We start from the raw sequence: 23,503 nt of genomic DNA on the forward strand, positions 1-23,503 counted from the left end.
GAAACCTGACTCAACAAAGGCCATACTCCTCTTGGTCAACCCAAACAGCAAAGTATAGCAGTCCAAAATAACGGAATGTCCAATCAAGGGTCAATAAAATATATGTAATTTAATTAAACAGACGATATCCAATAACTAAATAGAAATAAATGATAACAATATAAAATGTGTAGTACAAAATGTAAGTTTGAAATACAAATAAAAAACGTATTCTTTTTCCATGTGTTTAATAAAAATTGGGGGTTGAAAAAGCCTCCTGCCATGCCATGTCCAGCCGTGCCTACCGCCCCACCCACATTTACTTTTCGGCCCACTATAGCCATCATCTAAGGTTCTTTCAGCCCTCTGTCAAAATCAGTTGTGCACCCCTGGTGTAAAAGTTCAAACCTAGAGGTTTTAGACAAGTACTCCTTGTGACCAGTGTTGGTCTCCCTTGCGCTGGATTAATTCAGGCATACCCTTGAAAAGGTTCTGATTCAACAAAGTTCTGTTCAGTTCAACACAACATTTGTTTTTCCTCCACTGCATCCTTCCACTTGGTAAAGTAAACGTCTCTTTCACAAGCACTTGCTAAAAATTCCCAGCAATTGTTTTCCTCCACAGAATCTTTTTAGGTAAGGCAACTGTCTCTGTCACAAAAAGCAAGTTCACAAACCAAGGAAATTGTTTTCCTCGGGATGCAAAGCAATTATTATCATATCACATTTATTCTTCAAATGGAATACTTTTGTCAGGATACCACAGCAACTACCTTTGGTGATGCAACATTTTGTCAAAATAATAATAGAGTTAATAAGTTCTTTCCACCACACCTTTTTGCCACAAGCACACGTCTTTAAAACATTTTCTTCTTTCCTGGTATATTTGCCTGCCAGGACTAACTAATACTGATCCTTTTCATGGTTTACTCGCCTGCCAGGAAGAAAACCCCTACAACTACAATTGGTCTTAGTGGCAATATTTGTTCCAAGGTTCTCCAAAACAGTATCCCATGTGAGGAGGGCTGTACAATGCGTGCCTCTTTTCATAGTCTCTTGACTCTCGGCAACGTGGGTATCAGGTTTCCCCAAACTGGAAACTCAAGAAAGGGGAATTGCACACAAGATGCCTCTTGACTGCTTCTTGATAGCCCCTTGGCTGTTGGCAATGTGCGTAACAGGTTTCCTCAAGCTGGTATACCATGAAAGGGGAATTGCACCCTTGTTGCCTTTGTATTGCTTCTTTACAGCCTCTTGGCTGTTGGCAATGTGGGTTACAGGTTTCCCCACATTGGTATCCCATGAAAGGGGAATTGCGCCCTTGACGCCTCTTTAATTTACTTGCTCTGTATTCAAAATTATTGGCCACTGCCAAATGTCACGCTCTGAGAGCCCTCGGGTCACCTTTAACTTCAGGCCAACTGACTTTGGTGTCTCTGATTCACTTTCTTCTGCTACAGTGAACTTTATACGTTCTACCCACTCCGTTGCCAGCTCCTGCATAACTTCAGCAGTCAGCGCGGTTCTTCTCTGGATCTCTGCCAGGTCAGTTGTGTCTCTGCATCCTCCCGCACACCGAAGCAACTCACGTCGGGTTGGGAGCACGTCTCCCATATGGCTGGGCTTCTCTTTATGTTGCTGTCCCCACCACTGCTTCCTTCTGCACGTGATCTGCAATACTGCATGGCTTCTCTTCCTTCATCAGCTTCAGCTGGTGCTCTTCTTTCTGCTTCTGTGGCAATCCCAGAACTCCAGACTGCTTCTGCTCCTACTGCTCCTTCCACACCTCTTCCAAGCTGTAGCTTATTATTGCGTTTAAATGTCCGGCTCAGGTGCCTTGCTCTACAACAATTAGACTGCACATTCTATTCAATAACACCTCTGATCCTTACTAACTATGAGTACCTCTTCCTCATCCCAGTACCACATGCATTATGGATCCTGAAGTCCATAGTGGTGTTGGTCCTTTGACATTTAGTTTGTTTTGAGTGCTTTGTGAACTGAGAGTTGTCAGAGTTAGGGGATGTTATGTTAAGGTTTGTGATTTAACATTGGGGTTAGGACCTCTACCTGAGATAATTGGAGGATGCCATATTTAATTCCTGAACTCCCAAGGTACAACCTTACTCTGTTTAGATTGCCTTTCATATCACCTTATTTGAGTAGTTTCATGGAAGGGACAGCATGCCATTAGAAATTCAGGAATGATGAGACTCTTATCCTCACAAGAAGATGAATACTGTGTCGCTCCCAAAGGATCCTCCACTTCCCCACTTCCCCTGATCGCCATCTCCTCCCATGTGATCCTCCCTCATGATACTAACCCCAGGGTTAGGATCAGGTAGTGGCTGCCTTCTCCTGGCCACATGGCCGGAGAGCCCAGGATAACACAAGTATGGCGTTTGCACATGTCAGTGGAACAACAGACAACAAGGGGGACAACAGACATGGTAGCACCTATTTTCAATTAATCTAAACATGCACTGTCACTAGATGAGTAGAGTCTGCTTAATAAGGGACAGAGCTTTATTCCAATTAAAAGAGCAGACCCTTTTCAAATTGAGATCAAATTCAGGAGGTTCTTTAGAAGGTTGCGATAAAAATATTATTTTAAGGATACACAATACGAAAAAGCAACAAGTATCACAGGATTAAAAGTCCAGTATAGATTCATTCCCCACTCGCTCGCATGCCCTGAAATGGCCACCTTTGAAAATAAAATTCTGTTGGAGATGAATACTCTGTATAATGATCATAACAACGTCAGAGATAATCTAACAAAGGCAGAAAGAGCTGGTGTTGTGGGATGTTTTTACCCATGCATCCGAGCCCTACCAAAATAAAAAACTTGTGCATTACTGTCATTGAAAACATCATGATGGCCAGAGCTTCCCAGAAAATGCCCAGGGAAATGCAAGAAGAATAGGCTGCCACCCATTTTTGCCGATGTTATGGGAACAGAAGGGCAATGCCTAAAACCACCATTGGACTACCCACACAGTAGCCTGAAACCATTGGGAATGGCAATGCTGATTGCCAAAAGCAACCTAGAACTGTGGGGAATTCATTTTCTTAAATCCCAAAAATGGTTGCATTACCAGTACTCACCACTATCAGAAAGCCGGCGTTTTAAAACAACACCAGACATTTGTGTAAAACTGAATAAATGAACCCAAAGCAGGCCAAAGAAAGACTTACTGAGAGGTGGATACAATGTAAAGTTATATTCTGAAGTGACTTGAAGGTTTATAACAAGACTGGCTGAGCTCTGCAGGTCTGCAGCGGCTTAAACTGAAACTGGATTTAAAATTACCAAAAATCGAAATGTGTAAATAAACTGAGGGACAGACTTGTGACTGCCACATAGTTTGTCACTGTTAAAATGTCATAGTTTTGAACTTAGAATCAGCATTTCAGCTGCATGTGTAAAAATTGTTAGTTTTATTTGAATGCAGAAAACTGGGTAACTAAAAGTGAAGTGACAGTAGCTGGGGCCTGGCTTAAGGAACTGGATTCTGCCCGACAACTTCCCCCCAATTGGAGTGAAACTGGATCCACAGCAGTTCTCAGGCCTGGCTGCATTCTGAGGGGAGGTTACCCCTCTCTGATTGAATTACCAAGGGACTGCTAGAGACTAAACAAAGGACCCAGGCAGAGGGATTATTGGGGGGAGGCCATAAATGGCTTCCTCTTGAACAATGGGCCTTCCAGGGCCCAGGCAGATGGTTTATTAGGGGGACCGTAAAATAGCTTCCTCTTGGCAGAAGCTGGGAGGGGCAGAGCCTGGCTGATATTCAGCAAATTGGAGAGCAGTTGTTCATCCCTGTTCAGTTAAATGATGGGAAGGACTCTGTTCTCGCTCGAGTGTGCGTGAACAACGGTACGAGCTTCATCAGCGAAGCCATGTTCCGCCAACTCCCAAAAGATCCAGCCATTCCCACATTCAAACTGATAGACAAATGGGAAATGGACCTGGAAGTACCTAATTCCAAACAGCTCCTGCCAAGCAGGTGTATGCTCAAAATCTCCATTGGCAACAAGAGCATAGACCATAATTGTTGGGTCGTGCGAGATGTCACTGCCGCCTTTTACTTAGGCAGTGACATTCTCAATCGCTTTGCCATTAGTTTGGACCTAATAAACTTCAAAGCTTGGTCCCGATTAGCGGATAATCCCATGGGCTTTGATGATCCAGAAAAAGCATTTAGGTCAGCTCAATTGCTACCTTATGCAGTTGAAATTCAGATCAAAGAAGAAGTCACCATCCCAGAAAGGACCCGACAATTCTCCCTGGAAGTGAAAGTTAAAAGAGGACAATATTTGCAAAACCCTGATGCTTATATACATCTAAATGCTTCTCTCCAACAGCAAGGGTTGGGGGTAAACCCAACTCCATTAGTCAACATAGAACATGACACCATTCCAATAGAGGTGGATAACAGCGACTTAAAGAGTATTACTCTAGCCGCAGGCACCATTATTGGAATGGCAGTTGATGACCGACATTTTTCCATTGATTTAGGAAATGAACTGTTAGGACCAATCCCCAAGGACTGTTTTGACAGTGACAGTGATGACAATACAACACCAGACAGGATTTTTACCCGGCATGGCGGGAACTTCCTGGTGTACACTTCTTGCCCCTATGGTAAGGAAGATGTGACTTGTGACTTCAGGAGGGATGAGGTGATTTTCCAGGTCCATGAGGGTTGCCTTTCCCACCTGAGGCCTCCAGTCCAAAACAGCACTCTGACCAGGGACTTCTCCACCCAGCTGGAGGAGGCCGCTGAGATAGCCAAACGATAAGACTTTCCAGTCTTCAGGCAGATGGTGGAAGAGAGAGTCAACCTGGCTGATGCCTGTGTGACTCTGGAACAAAAGCAAAAGTTGAAACAAGTTTTCTTGGATTTCCAAGATCTCTTTGCGGTAGACTCATATGACTGTGGTCGCACCGACATCCACACAACAACAATTCCCACGGACCCTGGAATGACTCCAGTGTTTGTGAAGCAATATCGCTTGCCTCTCGCATCAATGGAGTCCCTTACTGAAATAATTAAGAACCTGGAGTCCCGGGGAATAATCCGTCCAGTTCACAGCACCTTCAATAATCCGGTGCTGGGAATACTGAAGCCAAACGGCCAGTGGAGACTCTGCGCCAACCTTAGGGAGCTCAACAAACGGGTCCATACTTCCCGATGGCCTCTGCCCTACATTGACCAAGGGCTGACCCAGATCCAGGTGTCACAGGTATTCACTGCAATAGACCTGACCAATGGATACTGGACTGTGCCTGTCAGTAGGGAGGACCAATACAAGCTGGCTTTTACCTTTGGGGGCCAGCAGTACACATGGACCCGGACTCCCTTCGGATACCTCAACTCCGGCAATGAATTCAACATTTTCCTACACAAGGCCATGCCCGACCTGGGTGCAAGGGGTAACCTGGCTTATGTAGATGATGTCCTCATCAAAAGTTCATCTGTGGAGGAACACATAGCGGAGATCCGTTATGTTCTGACCCAGTTGAGGGCCACCGGAGCAAAACTTTCCTTTCAGAAAGCACAGTGGTGTAGAACCCGTGTTAATTTCTTGGGGCATGAGATTACTCCTCAGGGTCTCTGTCCACAGGAAAAGAAAGTGGAAGCACTTCAGAAACTGAAAGACCCCACAACTCTGCGGGAACTAAGGAGCCTCCTTGGACTGACTAATTACAGCAGAAAGTTCATTGAGGGCTACGCAGAGATCACCAGACCCCTGATTCATCTCCTGAAGGGGGGGGGGTCAAGTGGGAATGGGGTCCAGAACAAGCCGAGGCAGTAAGACAACTCAAAAGAAGCCTCTCACAAGCGCCCTGCCTAGCTTACCCTGTCAGAAACAAGGAGTTCTTCCTGGAGACAGGGTTCTCTAATACGTGCTTGACGGCAGTATTATACCAAAAGCATGACAAGGTCAATAAAGTAATCTCCTATGCGAGCAAAACTTTATCCTCTGTGGAGGAAAAATTCAACGATTGTGAGAAGGCACTCCTGGCAACGGTGTGGGCATTGAAGAATTACCGCCCGTTTATCCAGGGGGAACACATCATAGTGGAGACTCCACACCAGCCTCTGCAATATCTCCAAAGTGATAGAATCCGGGCCGGAAATGTGAGTAATTCCCGAATTACTTCCTGGATTCTGTCAATGCAAGGCTTTCCTGTGGAGGTCAGATATGGCCAAAACAAGAAGAGTCCCCTCGCGTAAGGTCTGGCTGACTTGCATGATTGTGCCAGAGAAAACTGTCTCGAGGACGAAAGTCTAAAAATCAAGGACAACACGGAAGCATACCTTAATTCCCCACACAAAGTCTTTGAAGAGGACAAGTGTGAGGGAATGCCCACTGTCTATGTGGATGGATGCTCTTACCATGTTGACAACAACGGGGAGAAAGAACTGGTGGCCGGCGTAGGGAATGCATGGGTGAATGAGTCCCCAGAACCCTCCGCTGGATACAAAATTGGTCCCCGAAGTAGTCAGGTGGCAGAATTGATGGCTGTGCATCAGGCCATCCTCCCTGCTGTCCAGCATCAACTCCACGAACTGGTCATAATCACAGATTCGGATTATGTACGGAACGGGTTCGTGGAGCACCTGGTTAATTGGAAAACCTGAGGCATGTTATGTGCTAACAACAAACCCTTGAAACATGGGAAGTTGATCCAAAACATTGATGATCTGGTCACATCGAATGGGATGACCATCTACTGGAAAAAGATCAAGGGTCATTCCAAAGTAGAGGGACCAGACAAAACTGGAAATGACTTAGCTGACCAGCTGGCCAAAACCAGGGCCATCCAAGGGGATCTAATTGAGATAGATTCCCTGTTGGGGGAAATCCAGGTCACTGCTATCACTAGGTCCCAGACAAATGCTCACAATGATCTTTCAACTGCCCAATGGAGCAAGGAGACCCCTGATGCTGATTTGATTACAGCTCAGAAGGGGGATCCAATTATTGGTAAGTTTTACCAACACCTTGAGGACCCCGAGAACTTTCCCCTGACGGATACCGAGTACATTGGGAAAGAGGACCTAAGAGTGTTGATGAAATGTCCAAAAATGTTCCGGACCCAACACGGTTTGTTGGTAAGGAAATCCAAAGCTGGCCATGATCAGTGGGTGGTTCCTACCTCCTTCCGAAGCCTGATGTTAAGTCACGCCCATGATGCGGCTACCGCCGGTCATAGGGGGTTTCATACAACACTTGAGATCTTAAGAGAGGTTGCCTACTGGCCACACATGGGCCAGGACCTCAACCAATATTTGAAGGGTTGTCTTGTGTGTGCACAATTTCAGCCAACATCCCTCACACACGGGGCGCCTCTCCAAAAGAGGGGAATGACACTTCCATGGTCAGATTTACAAATCGACTTTGTAGGCCCCGTGATTCGCTCCGCTAGGGGGAATAAGTACATGTTGACTGTGACATGCTTGTTTACCAAGTGGGTGGAATGTCTCCCAGCCCCAAACTGCAAGGCAGAAACGGCAGCTGCCTTGATGATTAACCACATCTTTTCCCGTTTTGGTCTACCTCAAAGGATTGAGTCAGACAGAGGTAGCCACTTCACCAGTGAAGTAATGACAAAGATGTGGGAGATACTGGGGGTCAAAAGAAAGCTACATATTGCTTACAGGCCAGCTTCTTCTGGGGCAGTAGAGCGATATAACCAAACCATTGTGAGCATACTAAAGAAGTTTGTGGCAGATTCTGGGCCAAGTTGGGATATCCGATTACCTCTGGTCCTAATGGCCATCAGATCTACCCCTTCATCTGCAACCAAAATGTCACCATTTGAGTTGATGACTGGACGCAAGATGGTGCTTCCTCAGCATTTGCTCTACAGAACCCAAGAGCAAACGTTGATAAATGCCTCCACAACTCATGAGTATGTGGAGAATTTAAGGAAACACCTTCAACATGCTTTTGCCTATGCTCAGCGGAATCTAGAAAGATCAGCCGAGAGTATGAAGACCCACTATGACCTGAAAACTTCCAGGAAGGAATATCAGGTGAGGGACCGGGTCTATCTATACAATTTCCAAAGGAACCAGGCCAAACAGCGAAAATTTTTGCCTACATGGAAGGGACCCTTTGAGATTATAGACAAGATCTCCCCTGTGGCCTACAAGATCCGCATCCCCAAAGGCGGTTTGGCAGAGGGGGAAGACAAGTGGGTACATATAAATCAGCTAAAGTGTTGCCATCCCAGGCACACTCTGCAACAACTGGAGGAATCCTCTGGAATCCTAGAGGGTACTGTCCCAGTTTAATTCAGTTCTTACTTAAAATATCCTACATATCGCCTATCAAATTCTGAGTTTCTCAATGTGGGTGTTTTGGTTTTTGAATGCAAAAATAAATGTGCATGTATATATGTTTTGACTATAAATTTATATGCCACCCCACAATATCAATGGTGGGGGAAAAATGTCTATGAATAGGTATTGCCGCTCTTCCTTTGTCGTCCTAGGAGAAAGAAAACCTTGAGACTGGCCAGGGAGGACGATCCGGAGACCGGGAGCAGAGACGCAAGGGGCCCGGGGTACCGCCCAACCCTCCCATCAGGACCGGTGAGGAGGACCGATCGATCCGACCGGATGGAGAAAAAGATGCTGAACTGTGCCATCTATTGGAAGAAGATGAGGAGAACATCCCAGATCTTGCGAGTTCCATCAGTAAAACAGAATGGCCATCGCAAGAGGGGGGCTTGTGGGATGTTTTTACCCATGCATCCAAGCCCTACCAAAAAAAAAAAAGACTTGTGCATTACTGGCATTGAAAACATCATGATGGCCAGAGCTTCCCAGAAAATGCCCAGGGAAATGCATGAAGAATAGGCTGCCACCCATTTTTGCCGATGTTATGGGCACAGAAGGGCAATGCCTAAAACCACCATTGGACTACCCACACAGTAGCCTGAAACCATTGGGAATGGCAATGCTGATTGCCAAAAGCAATCTAGAACTGTGGGGAATTCATTTTCTTAAATCCCAAAAATGGTTGCATTACCAGTACTCACCACTATCAGAAAGCCGGCGTTTTAAAACAACACCAGACATTTGTGTAAAACTGAATAAATGAACCCAAAGCAGGCCAAAGAAAGACTTACTGAGAGGTGGATACAATGTAAAGTTATATTCTGAAGTGACTTGAAGGTTTATAACAAGACTGGCTGAGCTCTGCAGGTCTGCAGCGGCTTAAACTGAAACTGGATTTAAAATTACCAAAAATCGAAATGTGTAAATAAACTGAGGGACAGACCTGTGACTGCCACATAGTTTGTCACTGTTAAAATGTCATAGTTTTGAACTTAGAATCAGCATTCCAGCTGCATGTGTAAAAATTGTTAGTTTTATTTGAATGCAGAAAACTGGGTAACTAAAAGTGACAGTAGCTGGGGCTTGGCTTAAGGAACAGGATTCTGCCCGACAACTTCCCCCCAATTGGAGTGAAACTGGATCCACAGCAGTTCTCAGGCCTGGCTGCATTCTGAGGGGAGGGTTACCCCTCTCTGATTGAATTACCAAGGGACTGCTAGAGACTAAACAAAGGACCCAGGCAGAGGGTTTATTGGGGGGAGGCCATAAATGGCTTCCTCTTGAACAATGGGCCTTCCAGGGCCCAGGCAGATGGTTTATTAGGGGGACCGTAAAATAGCTTCCTCTTGGCAGAAGCTGGGAGGGGCAGGGTCTCTGAGCTTGGCAGAAACTGGATAAACTGGTTTCTACACCATGTGACCTGAAAAGACACACCCCTGTTGGCCAGAATATGATTCTAAGAAAGATGTATAACTCACAGTGCGGACTTGTCAAAATTATTTAAATGATACCATAATTCTTGTGAATTTTCTGTGCACGTTTTAAGACGCGTTGGGAATTTGTGTAATGTTCTGGGGCAAAACCCTGCTATTTATGGATACTACAGACTCTGTGTTTAAGCTAGAGACATGGGAATTTACTGGAGTATGTAAGGACAGGCCGTGTATATGTGTATAATTTTTAATGAAGAACCAAGGTTGCATAACCCACTAAAATCGAAAATAAGTTGCCATTTTTTTTTTATTTTTTTATTTTCATTTAGTTTATACAAACTTTTGAAAAACGTTATCTTTAGCATAAGATCAACATTCCATCTATAGTCTTTAACTATTTTTCACTAAACACCTTATTGGTCTTCTTCTCTTGACTTTTTCTATCCCTAATTCCTCTGCCTTTGCACCAACAGATATTCTGTCTTTATCAGTCTTTTCAGAGAGGTTGGTCTCTTGAACTATAACTGTGCGGGCCGCTGTTTTAGGCGACCACCGGATTCATTTTTAGGCGCTTCTGCAGGAGCTCCAAGAATCGGATTACTGCGATCAACAGTGGCTTGCTTTCAGTCAAGTGTAGTTGTCTCCACCATTCTTCTTCAGATAGCGTCTGGTACTTTGTCATCATCTTTCCCATGCAACTGTCACGTTGGTCGTTTAGTTCAGTACAGCTTAGAATGAGGTGTTTTAAATTTTCATCTTTCTCCCCACAGAATCGGCATAGAGTATTTTCCCTTGATATCACACGCCTGATTCCCAGGATTTCTTTTGTTTCTAGAATGTTTAGACGAAACATCAAATAATGCTTTCTGAGGTGTTTGCATGGAGCCAGTGCCAGATATTTCTGAAGAGTATTCCGTTTTTTTGCTTCTTTTGGTTGATTTATCATGGCCTTTTGACAATCTCTTCTTTCCCCAATTGTGATCCAGTCGAGATCCAGCAATTTTCTTTTTACAAAATCTGGATTATTCCATAACGTTGACTCATCCGTCCCTAGCAGTTTGAGGATTTCTCCACATTGGTGTTTCCAGTCTCTTAGGGCCGACTTTTTTCCACCTATTTCGTTTCCCAGTAGGATTTTGAACGGTGGTAGGTTTGCTTCGTCATGCATTTTCCTAAAGAGCAATAGCTTATTCCATGTAATCCTTGCGTTCAGAGTGGATATTCCTACTTCGTATAGAACACACGCAGTCGGTGTGCTTTGTGGTATTTGGAGAACTTTTTTCCAGAAGAAACCTTCACACCTAGACCATATCTTGTGGTTACAGCCAAACATGTTCTCTGCCCCATAGATCAAAATCGGTGCAATTTTATTTTGGTAAAATTTTCTCACTGGCTCACACGTGAATTTCCCGAATTTCTTCTGCATTACGATCCCTTGTGAGGTTAATTGTTTGCAGCTATTTAAAATTTTTTTTACCATTGGTTCGTCATTTATGCTTGAGTTGATTATTGTGCCCAAATATTTTGTAAAATGCACTTTCTCTAGCTTCTTTGATCCCACGAACCAACTTGATCTATACTTGCCAGATTTCCTTCCTCTTTTATTCTCTAGGACTAGGATTTCTGACTTGGCTGCATTTATCTCTAGCCCGAATTCTTCTGCATAGATCTTCAATGAGGACAATTTCCTTTGTAGGCCGATTGGTGTTCGGTCCAAGATCACCATATCATCTGCGTATAAGATGTGATGCAGTTGGAATCCATTGATGGTTGGCGGAAATGAAATCACGTTTGTCAGTGTTTTCCCTACTTCCGAGATGTAGAAGTTAAACAGGGTGGCCCCTAATGGGCAGCCCTGTTTCACTCCTCTTTCTGTAGGAATTGGATTTGACAGATTTCCTTCTTTGTCTAGCCTTATTTGAATGTAGGTGTCGGAGTAAAGTTCTTTGATGGCTGCAATCAAACTCTCATCACAGCCTCTCTTCTTTAAATTACACCACAGGATTTCCCTGTTTACTCCATCAAACGCGTTTGCCATATCAATAAATGCCAGATAGATTTTCTGGCCCGATCGAATGGCATCTATTTTTAGTAGGTTTAATATTAGAAGGTTTGTGCTGCAACCCACTCCCTTTACAAACCCAGACTGTCGGTCATCATAGATTTTTTCGTGATTAATCCACAGTGTGAGTTGTTTGAGGAGCTGAGTTGCAAACACTTTACCTATAACGTCGAGGAGGGCGATGGGGCGGTAATTTGCTGGCTCAGACCGTAAGCCTTTCTTGAATATCGGAACAATGATTCCTAATTTCCAGGTTACAGGGATCCTTCCTTCTTTTATTATCGCTTTGAACAGGATATCACAAAATTCCGACCATTCATCGATGTTTTCTTTTAAATCAGCATTCGAGAGGCCGTCAGGTCCAGCGGCTCTAGATGTACTGCTATTTGCAATTGAGGTTCGAATGTCCTCTCTGTCCATTTGTAAGTCCCATAGTACTTTTGTGTGGATCTCCACTGTACTTGGACCTTCCCTTCTTTTAAACAGATTTTTGTAGTGACACTCCCAGTCCGTTTCCGTTACCATATTTGTTATAATCGCTTTTTCTGAGTTAGATGATTCATTTATTAAGGCCCAAAAACCCCTGGAGTTTCTTTGGTTCAGCGCTTTCAATATTATCTCTGCGTCGTTTTTCTCCATTTTAGCTCTGTGTAACTTGTGCCAGTTGTTATATTGGTTTCTCACTTTTTTGGACTGGTTTTGATTTGCTACTCCTTTAGTGGCATTAATCGATCTTAATGCTTTCCTCAATTCCCTCTTTTTTTTTGCCACTTCCGGGTCATACTTATGTTTGCAGAAATTTTGGTTCTTTAGAGCCTTTGTTTTTTTGGATTTGTAAATTTCTAGTAAATGCTGGTATTCAATTGCCTCAGTCAGGCCTTGCTCCTGGGATCTTTGCAATTGTTCAGATATCACCTTAATATTCGATTTATTTATCCTTAGTCTGTTACGCCCAGGTTCCACTGAGATGTCACATCTCCATTGTTCCTTTTTTTCTACTTTTCTCCATTTCCATTCCATTGATGTAATATTATGATCACTTTGGATGTTTTTAGTGACTGTGAAGGAAACTATTTCGTGTAGTATGTTCTCCGAGACAAAGATATAGTCTAAAATAGATTGCTGAGTTCCTCTTTCCCAGGTCGGGTTTGCTGGAATGTCCCCTCTTGTTGCTCCATTAAGCATTGATAGATTTCTATTTGCCATTTCTTCTAGCCAACAGTCATTTTTAAATCTCATCCCGTTGATCTTCGTTGCTTTTCGTTGGTCTAGATCAATAAATTTCCTATTGAAATCTCCACATAGGATAATTATTGCCTTTGAATCTTCCATTTTAATTGTGTCTATGGCTTCAATGATATCATCTTCCAGCTTTTGGTTAAACTTTGGCGTTCTGTTCCAATATATATTTAGTATATATAATTGGTTCGTCAGCTTCTCTGCGGGTTCTGATTGTTCTACACAAACCTCCTGAAGGAAAGGTGACGAGTTACGGGCCGATTTTATTCTTAGTCCACATGTTCTTTTGATTAAAGTCAGTTGTCCTGACATAGGCCGCCCTTTTTTTTGTTTTATAGCTGGATTTATTGCTACTTCGTAACCGTCCACACATGGTAGATTAGAGACCCATGTCTCTTGCAAACATATCAAGTCTGCCTTTTGTATTGTTTCCGGTGGAGATCCTAGGAGATGTGAAAATCCTCTGGTATTCCACGAGGCTATCATCAGTGTCCCTATCTCGCCATAGCATTAGCTCTTCGTTGTTGGGTTCAGTGATTTCGCCAACCAAGACCACTTTTTTCCTTCATCTTCATCAGAGTTTACTTCCGGGGATTTAGAGTTCACTGGACCTAACTTTTCACGATTGTCCACTGTTATTTTGATTTTCTTCGTCTTTATGTCATCGGGAAGACCTGCTACTTCAGTCTCCATTTCAGTGTCTTTAAACTTGACATTAGACACGTATTCCTTTATTACGCTTTTTTCAGTTGTTTTGATTGTCACTAGATCTTTCTCGTTTATTTTTTGTACTTTGGGTTCTTTTGTTTTTGCATCATCACTTCCCTTTAAGGTGTTGTCTACTTCGTATACTTGGTATCCAACTTCCAGGAGTTGTCTCTCACTCATCATGATCAATTCTGCATCTTTTTTGTCGTTGATGTGTAAGAGTACAAATTTCTGGTTCATCTCAGCCATGATTTCCACACGATCAATCCGAGCACTGTTTATTACCCTTAACACAGGAATTTTTTGGAATATCTGTAGAATGGTGTACCGATTTAGTGGGGTACCACCTTTTCTTCCGTCAATTTTCTCAACCAGTAATCTATACTGGTGATTTTTCCGTGTTGTTTTGTTTCCGACAATCAAGTTAGGGTTTCTTGACTTAGCGGACTCTTCGACATTCCCTCTAGATGCTTGTACTTCTCTTGTGGATTGTTGTAGATTTTCTTTCGGGAGCTCAGTACCGTGCATATTGTTCTTCTGCTCATCTAATATGGGGTTTTTTGTAACTTCCCTGATCTTAGATGAGTTTCCCTGCTTCAACATACTCTTCAGCCTTTTCTCTTCTAAGGTGAAAAAGATTTGTGGATCTTCCACCTTTTTTGTAATTTTCTTTGCTGTAAATTGAAGTTTTTTAGGTGTTTCTGGCCACGAAATCACTCTTTTACTTGACGTTCTATCATCTTTCTCTTTCTCGTATCCTTCAGTGGACGGTTTCTGCGGGCTTGTCTCTGACTCACGATTATCTTGTCCAATATTACTTCCGTTTTCGATTGTTTTCACTACCCTATTATTATCCTTGTTTTCTTCAGCATCAGACACACTGTAAGTTGACATGTTCAACAATTCCTCCTCATCACCTTCTATGTCTTCCACATCCAGCTCAATTTTTCTCCCTGTCAGTGTCATATTGTCTTCAGTCAGGTTTACTGGCTGTACTTTTTCATCCACGATTTGGATCTCATCGTCTTTTTTTTTTTTTTCTCCCTTCAATGTCGATAGTTCAGAATTATTTACATTTATGTTCAATGCTTTAATGTTTCTGAAGAAGTTGGCTGAACTGCGAGCTTTCCTGTTCTTTTTTACTTGTTGGTTCTTAGATTTTTTATTACAATCATTTGAGTTTAACTTAGCTATTTTTGATCTCTTCTCGTTACTCACTCCTGAACAGATTTTCGGGTTTTCGAATATATCATACCACTCCCTCTCATTCTTTTTTCCATCTTCAGTTATAGGCTTACTTCCCAGATTCTTTGTATTTGTGTCAATGGATTTTGACGTTTCAGGTGGATTGGGTGGTGGAAGAGCTTGCTCTTTATCTACTTCTTTTTCGTTTTGCTGTTTACTTTTCTCAACCTCTTTTTCTATAGGTTTCGTGGACACAGTCGAGGAGCAAGACCTTGTTTTCTGTGCAATCTCCGCACTATTAAACTCCATCCTTCCACAATCACTGTCATCATGCCTAATTACGAGTTCCTTATCATAACAGCAATTCTGTTGAGATACCCTTATCTCTGCTTCTTTCTTTTTTTTTTTAGACGGTTGCTTAGTTACACCAGATTTCTCGGGTAACTCTAATGTTTCTAGATTGATCACTGAGGTCTGGCTCGTTTGCACTGTTTTTGGGACCTGTGTTGTATTTGAGTCTCTCCTTCTTTCTCGTTCATTTTGTAGTAGCGTAAGGGCTTGCCTTGTCACTTCTGCTAGGAGTTTCTTATCTTCAGAGTTATTTCTTAGGGATTATTTTAAAGCCGTTAGTGAAATATCATTCCCTCGTTTGGCTACCACAATCTCAGAGGTCATTTCCTTAAGGTCTGTCTCTAGTTTGATCATTTTAGAGTTTAGTAGAGCAATCAAAGTTGTTTGGTCTCTATAGTTCTCATTTAAGTTCTCGTATAGCTTCATCAGAGGCGCAACAGCTATTGTTGCGGCAGACATCAGAATTGGACTTAGCTTCGATATTATTTTTTCAACACAGGTCGATGTTTCATCTGTATTGTTTATTCCCGTCAGGGGTATCTCCGTGGATCTCCGCCAGTTTTCATTTCTCAAAGTTTTTGTACCGTCTTCATCTTCCGAGTCCATAGATGGGATTAAGGTGGCACGTCGTTTGGACCTTTTTGGTGATTGAGTCTCACCAGATGTATTTCTTCCCATGCTTTCCTCTTCTCTTTGACCTTTGAGTCTTTTCCTCCGACTTCTGTCCTCATTTTCGGAACTTTCTCTTCTTCGACTTCTCTTTTGAGACACTATAATCTCCTCATTTCTAGATTTGAATGCTGGCGAGTTTGTTTCTAGGGTCATTACTTTGTGTATACTCCTATGCTTAGGATAGTATAGCTCTGCAGATAGTGGATTTTCCACGTTGGCGCTTATTTGAGATGACCTTCGAGTTTGCAGCAGTTTTGCATTCATTTTTGCTAGATCTTTTATTACTTGATCCACAATCCCTACTGAATTTCTTCTTTCTCCTGAATTTGGATTATTTTGTGGTAGCGTCGTTGGTGGTGTAGAGCTTTCTATCCATTCATTTGGTGGTAACCACAACTCTCTAGTGCCCTCCATTTTCTCTAGCGCAGTGAGGTGCTCTTTTGTGTTTAGTTTGGCATGGAGACCCCTTGTATCTTGTAGTGATTTGATCAATTGCTCATCTCCTTTGCCCGTGGTTGCTGTTATTTCTATTTTGTCTGACTCTGGTTTATGCATCTCAGCTACCTTTGTCCAAGCCAATAGTTTTAGCGATGAACTCGATTTTAAATGCTCAACCTTGGCTGCCGCTCTTTGTATCATCATTAGGCTTATGTTCTTGTCTTGAATGTTATGGGCTGGGTCTCGTATTGGGTCCTCAGGCTTATGCCCGAAGTAAGGGGTATTAGGAGATGGTTAGTCACTCAGCACATGGTGTATCATAGCAGTGCAGACTTCAACATTCTTTGTTCCTGATTGGATTCCCTCAGATTCGCTGTTTCTTCTCTGTGCCTCGACCACCTGCATCTCTTTTTCCATTTCCGTGGTTGCTCTGGGTTTTTTCCCCTGCAATTCAGGTGAACCAATGTCTTTTGTCCCTTGCCTCTCTCTGTAATTCTCTGATTGAACTTCTTTTTCAGTCTCAGGCTCATCTTTGGTTTCCTTCTAGATAGCCTCGTCCCGTTCTTGGTCTTCGTTACTTTCAGAGTCACTTCCTAGATCGAAAGTATCCATCGAGTCATTAGTGGTTCCTTCCCTTCTCAGCCACACCATACCCATATGTTCGTGAGAACCGGTAGACCTGGGTGCCTCGGTGTTAGAGTACTGCTGCTGTCTAGTATTGACATTAATGGCTGCCATCCTGGGGCCGTTAACTTGGGGAGTGACGCTCTTACTAACCATAGTAGCAGCTACATGGGCATTAGAAGAGGCGGAGGACTGATTAAGAGCTCTCTCCATGTCAGTAGGATTTCCTATGGTAATGGACATGGTATTCAGCCCTCGCTTAGCTTGAGCTTGTGTGTTAGCTTTATTCGTCATCCCCCTCATTACTGCTGACATTATCGGACAGTTTTATTCTTAAAACGACCAGCAAGCACCAGCTAAGACTTACAGTACTTAATTTTTTACCGCGCTGCACAAGTTTTTATCTAGGACCTTTGGGCAGTGTTGATTGGACTTACCTTTTGCTCTAGGTCGGGATCAAAGAGGGTATACCTCCGCAGTCTCCCGTTCCCTAGTCTCTAGTCGCGCTGTCAGCGCCAAACAGCCGCACAACAGCCAACGCCCTCCACCCCTACCGGGCTCAACGCCGCGAGGGTGAAAGCGGATGCTTTTTCAGTGTGTTTTGGGTCACGTGACTCCTTACGTGAGCAGCAACAAGGCTCCGCCCCCTCCTGGGAACGAAGCGACATGCTGCCGATATCCAAAACAGCTGATGGATTAAATTTCTCCGTGCACCCTCGATTTCCTGGGTCTCTGTTGGACAAGCAAGGTCCTCAGCACAGGCAGCACAGACAACACACCGCTCGCCTGAAAGCGGATGCTTTTTCAGTGTGTTTTGGGTCACGTGACTCCTCACGTGAGCAGCAACAAGGCTCCGCCCCCTCCTGGGAATGAAGCGACACGCTGCCGATATCCAAAACAGCTGATGGATTAAATTTCTCCGTGCACCCTCGATTTCCTGGGTCTCTGTTGGACAAGCAAGGTCCTCAGCACAGGCAGCACAGACAACGCACCGCTCGCCTGAAAGCGGATGCTTTTTCAGTGTGTTTTGGGTCACGTGACTCCTCACGTGAGCAGCAACAAGGCTCCGCCCCCTCCTGGGAACGAAGCAACACGCTGCCGATATCCAAAACAGCTGATGGATTAAATTTCTCCGTGCACCCTCGATTTCCTGGGTCTCTGTTGGACAAGCAAGGTCCTCAGCACAGGCAGCACAGACAACGCACCGCTCGCCTGAAAGCGGATACTTTTTCAGTGTGTTTTGGGTCACGTGACTCCTCATGTGAGCAGCAACAAGGCTCCGCCCCCTCCTGGGAATGAAGCGACACGCTGCCGATATCCAAAACAGCTGATGGATTAAATTTCTCCGTGCACCCTCGATTTCCTGGGTCTCTGTTGGACAAGCAAGGTCCTCAGCACAGGTAGCACAGACAATGCCATTTTTGAATGCAAGCCCTCAGGAAGAGCAGAGTTTGAACAGAGTATACCTCATGTGATAGGTAATATGTACATGCAATGACAAACCACTATGTATTTCAGAAATGTGTATTTTGATCAAATATAGATTTGTGTGCAATTTGACAGGGGAGTGTCCTTTCTGCAGGCCATATAATGACATCGCTCTGACACTCCACTTCTTTTCCCCAATCAAGAGAGAAAGGAAAGCTTGACCAATGGGCAGTTGAGAGAGGGGCTGGCTAGTGATGCTGCACACACACCCACTTTCAAAAGACATAAAAAGAGCCACTGGAAGCTAGAGAGGACACTCAATTCCATTTGCTGCGGAGCATGCTGACCGACGACTTCACATCCAGAGATCCTACACTTAGACTTCCAAGCTAAACAGAGACTACAGAACTTTGAACCAAGAAGGCCCACTGCAAGCAAAAGTATTTGTCAGCAGGCCCAAAAATCATTTGCAGACTATTCACAGCCGGACCCAGGTGTTGATTCTGGCCTGAAACCCTGTGCCAGAAAGATGCAGAAGCAGTGCTGTACCCAGAGAAAGCAGAGCAGTATCCAGAACCAGAGGCCAGAGATCCAGAGTGACCCAGACCGCTGTTAGCAGAACCAGAGAGCTGACCCAGATCACTGTGAAGTGCCAAGACCAGAACCGGAGTCCAGTCCAAAACCTGACCAGATCCGTGGGGAGGCCTATTTCAAAATATATTGTGAGTACCTAGCAGAACTGTGCAGAACCAATCTCTTAGTTAAAATAATCTAATCCAAACTATTTTAATCTAACCAGAACTGCCTCCTAACTGTCACCTTTCATTTGCAAAGCTGTCACCTGTCATTTTCTAGCTGCAAGCTGTAACCTGTCGCTTTGAACTTTTACAATTTCAAATCCGAAAAACTACCTTTATTTAATCGTCCGTATCTCTGGAACCGTTTGTGCTAGGAACTTGGTTTAACTTTCCTCTGAAAGCTTAGAATTCCTCTGAATAGCTTAGATTCACGCATTCGCGATTTGGTTAAAAATCCAGCCACGTGTGAAAACAGCAGCTTCCTTGCTTTCCTTTGCCAAAAATTCGTTTAACCTGCTAGTTACTCCTAGATCCTTGCTAAAGTGAGCCTGAACTCATCCCAAGTATATTTCACTCACCCTGAACCTCCTAAAGGGAATTAAAACCATTTTCAGCACATTCCTCACTTCATTGCCAGCACATATGAAAGCATTTTGGGCTTGTGTTTCAAACTTCTGTAGTCTAAGCTTGCTGGGGTGAACTGAATTACATTTGATTGCATTTCTGAGAACTGTGTGCTTTCCTTCCATTTCCTTGCATTGCATAAAGGGGGGGGGAGTGGATTGCCAGAGGAAAGTGATTACATTGTTTTGTTGAAATCATATTGAGTATTTTCTGTATTGCATTTTCATTCAACATTGCATCCATCTGAAACTAGATAAAGCATTCTCTACCACCTTATTCTTCTGTTCCTATTCCCAAGCGTGCTACCTCATCCTTTATACTACTCCTGGGTAATCAAATCAGTTTATTAGTAGAACATTACCCATTGTTGTTAACTGCTCATGTTCTGAAGTGTGAAACTAATTATTAATTTATTATAACGTGTGATATATATATATTGTTTACATTCTCAAATAAACCGTTTAAACTTGCAGAACAGAACTACTTCTTGGCTCAGTGGGGTCAGGGGGGTTCCAAGAGAGGGGTGTTATATAGGGGTAGTCATCCAGAACTCATGAACTGGACATAAAGATATATCAATAAGGGTTTCCATTCAGTATCCCAGACTAGGCATTGACTTAGCTGTAGTGCTGGATTGAATCCTCTTACAGTGTATAAAAAAAAAATGATCAGACCATAGTGACAAACACAGTAGGCAAGGGGAGTGGCATCGTCATAATGGATGTAACACAATAGGAGAGAGAATGACTTAGACTGCTGGGTAATGAAGAACACTGCACCAAACTCAATACAAACCCTATGAAACGCCCTGAAGAAGAAAAGGGAGGCCCTGTAAAAAAAACTTTGAATAGGAGTGGATTAATGAGGTGTATCAGGTGTGCCTCTGCAAAAAACCACCTGCTAATCCCGGCCTTTTACATTTTACCAAAAATTCATAAGGACGCTGAGGTCCCTCTGGGTAGACCCATTGTCTCTGCCATCGGGTCCATATTAGAACCTTTATCCATGTATGTGGATTTCTTTCTAAAACTGTTCGTCCTAAAAATGACATCATATGTCAAGGACACTTCTGGCATGATTTTGATTTTAAACGAAATCAATACACAAGAGAAAGATGTGTTGATCTACACAAACTTTCTCCGGTCGGCCAGCCTAAAAGTATTAAAAAGATACCTTGATGCACACACAAATGAGACTTCTAGAGTGCCTACACAATTCATATTGGAATGTACATGAATAGCCCGGACAGAGAATTTTTTCTTGTTTAAAGATCAACTTTTGAAACAAGTTAAGGGGATTGGCATAGGCCCCACGTTCGCCCCTGTCATAGGAAATGTATATGTAGTCGGTTTTGAAATGAAACACACTTGAAACCTAGCAATTTCTTTGCCCATAAGATACCAGTGTGGCGACGCTACAAGTACGATGTGTTCTTGATATGGCATGGAGGATCAAAACAACTCGAGAGTTTCCATGCGTGGTTAAATAGCAAAGACAAAAACCTGAAATTTACGATGGTATTTGACAGCAATGAGAAACTTTTTTTAGACATCAGGATACCTAAACAAGATATGTGCCTTAAGTCAAAATTATATCAGAAACCCACCGAAAAGAACTCACTACAACACTTTGTGAGAAACCTGACAGTGTTCTCCTAACCACTCCCTCAGGATCTTCCATTCAGGCGGCCAGGGAAGGGCCATCACTTTTGGATTCCGCCCCTGGGTGTGGACAAGCGAGGAAGGATCACTTGGGTGGAGGGTCACAGGGGATTGGGCGAGACATGGGGCCTCATTATAGGTCCGGCGGTAACTGTGCCGTGCTGCCGGCAGGTTGCTGCCGGACCTGTAATGATTTACCAGCGCCTGACTTCCCGGTAACACCAGGGATTACAACCCCAGCGATCTGGGAAGTCAGGCGCCGGCAAATTGTAGGTCCCTATTCCCATAGAGTCCTATAGGAATGGGGACCACGGAAGCACTGGCACCGTTTTTAACGGTGCCAGTGCTTCCGTGATGGCTTGCCTACTGTGGCCGATGTGCCCAGAAGGGTCAGACCTGTTGGGCAGATCGGCTCCGGCAGGCGATCCCGTAATGTGCTGGTCTGGAAACAACAGTACCGGTAAGCTTACCGGCACCACTGTTTCCGGACTGGCACACTTATAATGAGGCCCATGATATTTTTTCCAGTTCAAAAGACACCTTAACCTACTCTCCCTCAGCCTTTGTGGGGTGTTTGCAGTCACACCTCATCTCCCCCTCCCCAATCTCGAGAAATACTGAGACGAGGAGGAGGCCACCAAGATCCACAAAGATTACCCATAGGAATAACATTGGGAAAGCAAGGGTAACTGACTGTAGAAAATACTGATACTGTCCTGTTGATGGAGTCAGGAATCCAATATTGACTGTTTCCATCTGACTCCACTTAACACGCTGGTTCCCTATATAAGATGCAGTCATGATCAGGTGAATGAGCGAGCTGGGGAAGCACAGAGGACCCGAGAACCTGGGAGTTGCAGGAAGAAGGATCCAGAGTAGCGCGAAGTGCTGGAATGCTGACTCGGTGTGCAGAGAGGGCTGCCGTGTGTGGAAGGAGCTAAGCCACCTGCAAGCCGGAGGAAGGCAGCTGAGACCCTGCTGGCACAGTCTGTGTGAGTGCTCGTTCCTCTGGGATGCTTGCCCATCCCAGTGGTGTCTGAGGGGCAGGTGGTAAGACACTGACCTCAGCCGCATCCCTGACAAAGGTCCTGCCAGCCCTGCTCTACATGGGGTAAGAACAGAGACCCAGTGGAATGCGTGTGGCTGAAGCGGGATAACAATATTGTGAAAGTGCCAGGCAGCACGGAGAGAAAAACAAGTAAAGAAAGAAAGGAAAGATGCAGTGAAAAGCGGAAGATATTAGATATCTAGGTATTTTTTTCCATAAATCAATAATAGAATGGCAGTGGATGGAAGATCTAAAAATTAAACTGAAGAACCTAAAGCTGCAAGGCGCAAAACTACATTCAGATTTTGGAAAATTCACTCTCATACCAGTGATTATGTTCTACCATCAAAAGGTAGTGGTGACAATAAAATTTGGAAGCGGGGCTGGTTTCAATATCAACAAAGTGACCTGGGATGTGCTAGAAGGGTATTTATGGCGCATGGTCTTATGCCTTCCAAATAATGTCTCAATCGCTGCCATATGGTATATACTTGGATTACAGTCGCTATTCGCTACAGTCTTATGGAAATCATTGTCAATGATGAGAAAAATATCAATGAGTTCATCAGCAATCGCATATAAAATACTAAATGGGACAGCAGGAAAGCCTACCCAAAGTCTGTTGGAAGTGTGGACGCAAAGAATATTTGCCTATCTGGAGGAAATCGGAACGAATATAGAGACTCTTCAGGCCAATCCATGCACTGTAAAAAAGAAACTCTTAAATTATGACTGGGTCAATACCATGAACACCAGAGCAAAACTTCTATCCCGGCTAGACCTAAGTGGAGTGGCACCAGGAGTAAACCAAATTCAAAAATACTTGGAAAAATGTCCATCCCGATATCATTGTGATCAGTTTTTACGGTTGCGTCTAAATCTGCTCACTAGTAAGGAAATGATATTCTTAAAACATGACAAATCGACCTTCAAGAACAATTGTCGGTTTTGTAATATCACAGTCGAGTCTTCAAAACATTTGGTCATTGAATGTTTATCTATAAAGGCTCAAAGAAGGTTTTTTTGGGAAACGTTTGCCCCATCGAATGGAAACATGGAGGAGGGGTGGCTAGCTCTGCTAGCTGAAACGAACTTCAAGTTGACCTGTGCAGTA

The 23,503-nt window shown here is 43.7% G+C and overlaps 1 protein-coding gene across 1 annotated transcript; it reads right to left on the bottom strand.

The window, feature by feature from the left end:
* Positions 1-13,582: 13,582 nt before the first annotated feature.
* LOC138568840 (putative leucine-rich repeat-containing protein DDB_G0290503) lies at positions 13,583-15,274 on the bottom strand. The gene has a single exon (XM_069646612.1). The coding sequence runs from the start codon at positions 15,272-15,274 to the stop codon at positions 13,583-13,585; it is 1,692 nt and encodes a 563-aa protein (XP_069502713.1).
* Positions 15,275-23,503: the final 8,229 nt, after the last annotated feature.

The sequence above is a fragment of the Ambystoma mexicanum genome, chromosome 2q (assembly GCF_040938575.1).
Source record: "Ambystoma mexicanum isolate Mex_15411 chromosome 2q, UKY_AmexF1_1, whole genome shotgun sequence".
Lineage (NCBI taxonomy): Eukaryota > Metazoa > Chordata > Amphibia > Caudata > Ambystomatidae > Ambystoma > Ambystoma mexicanum.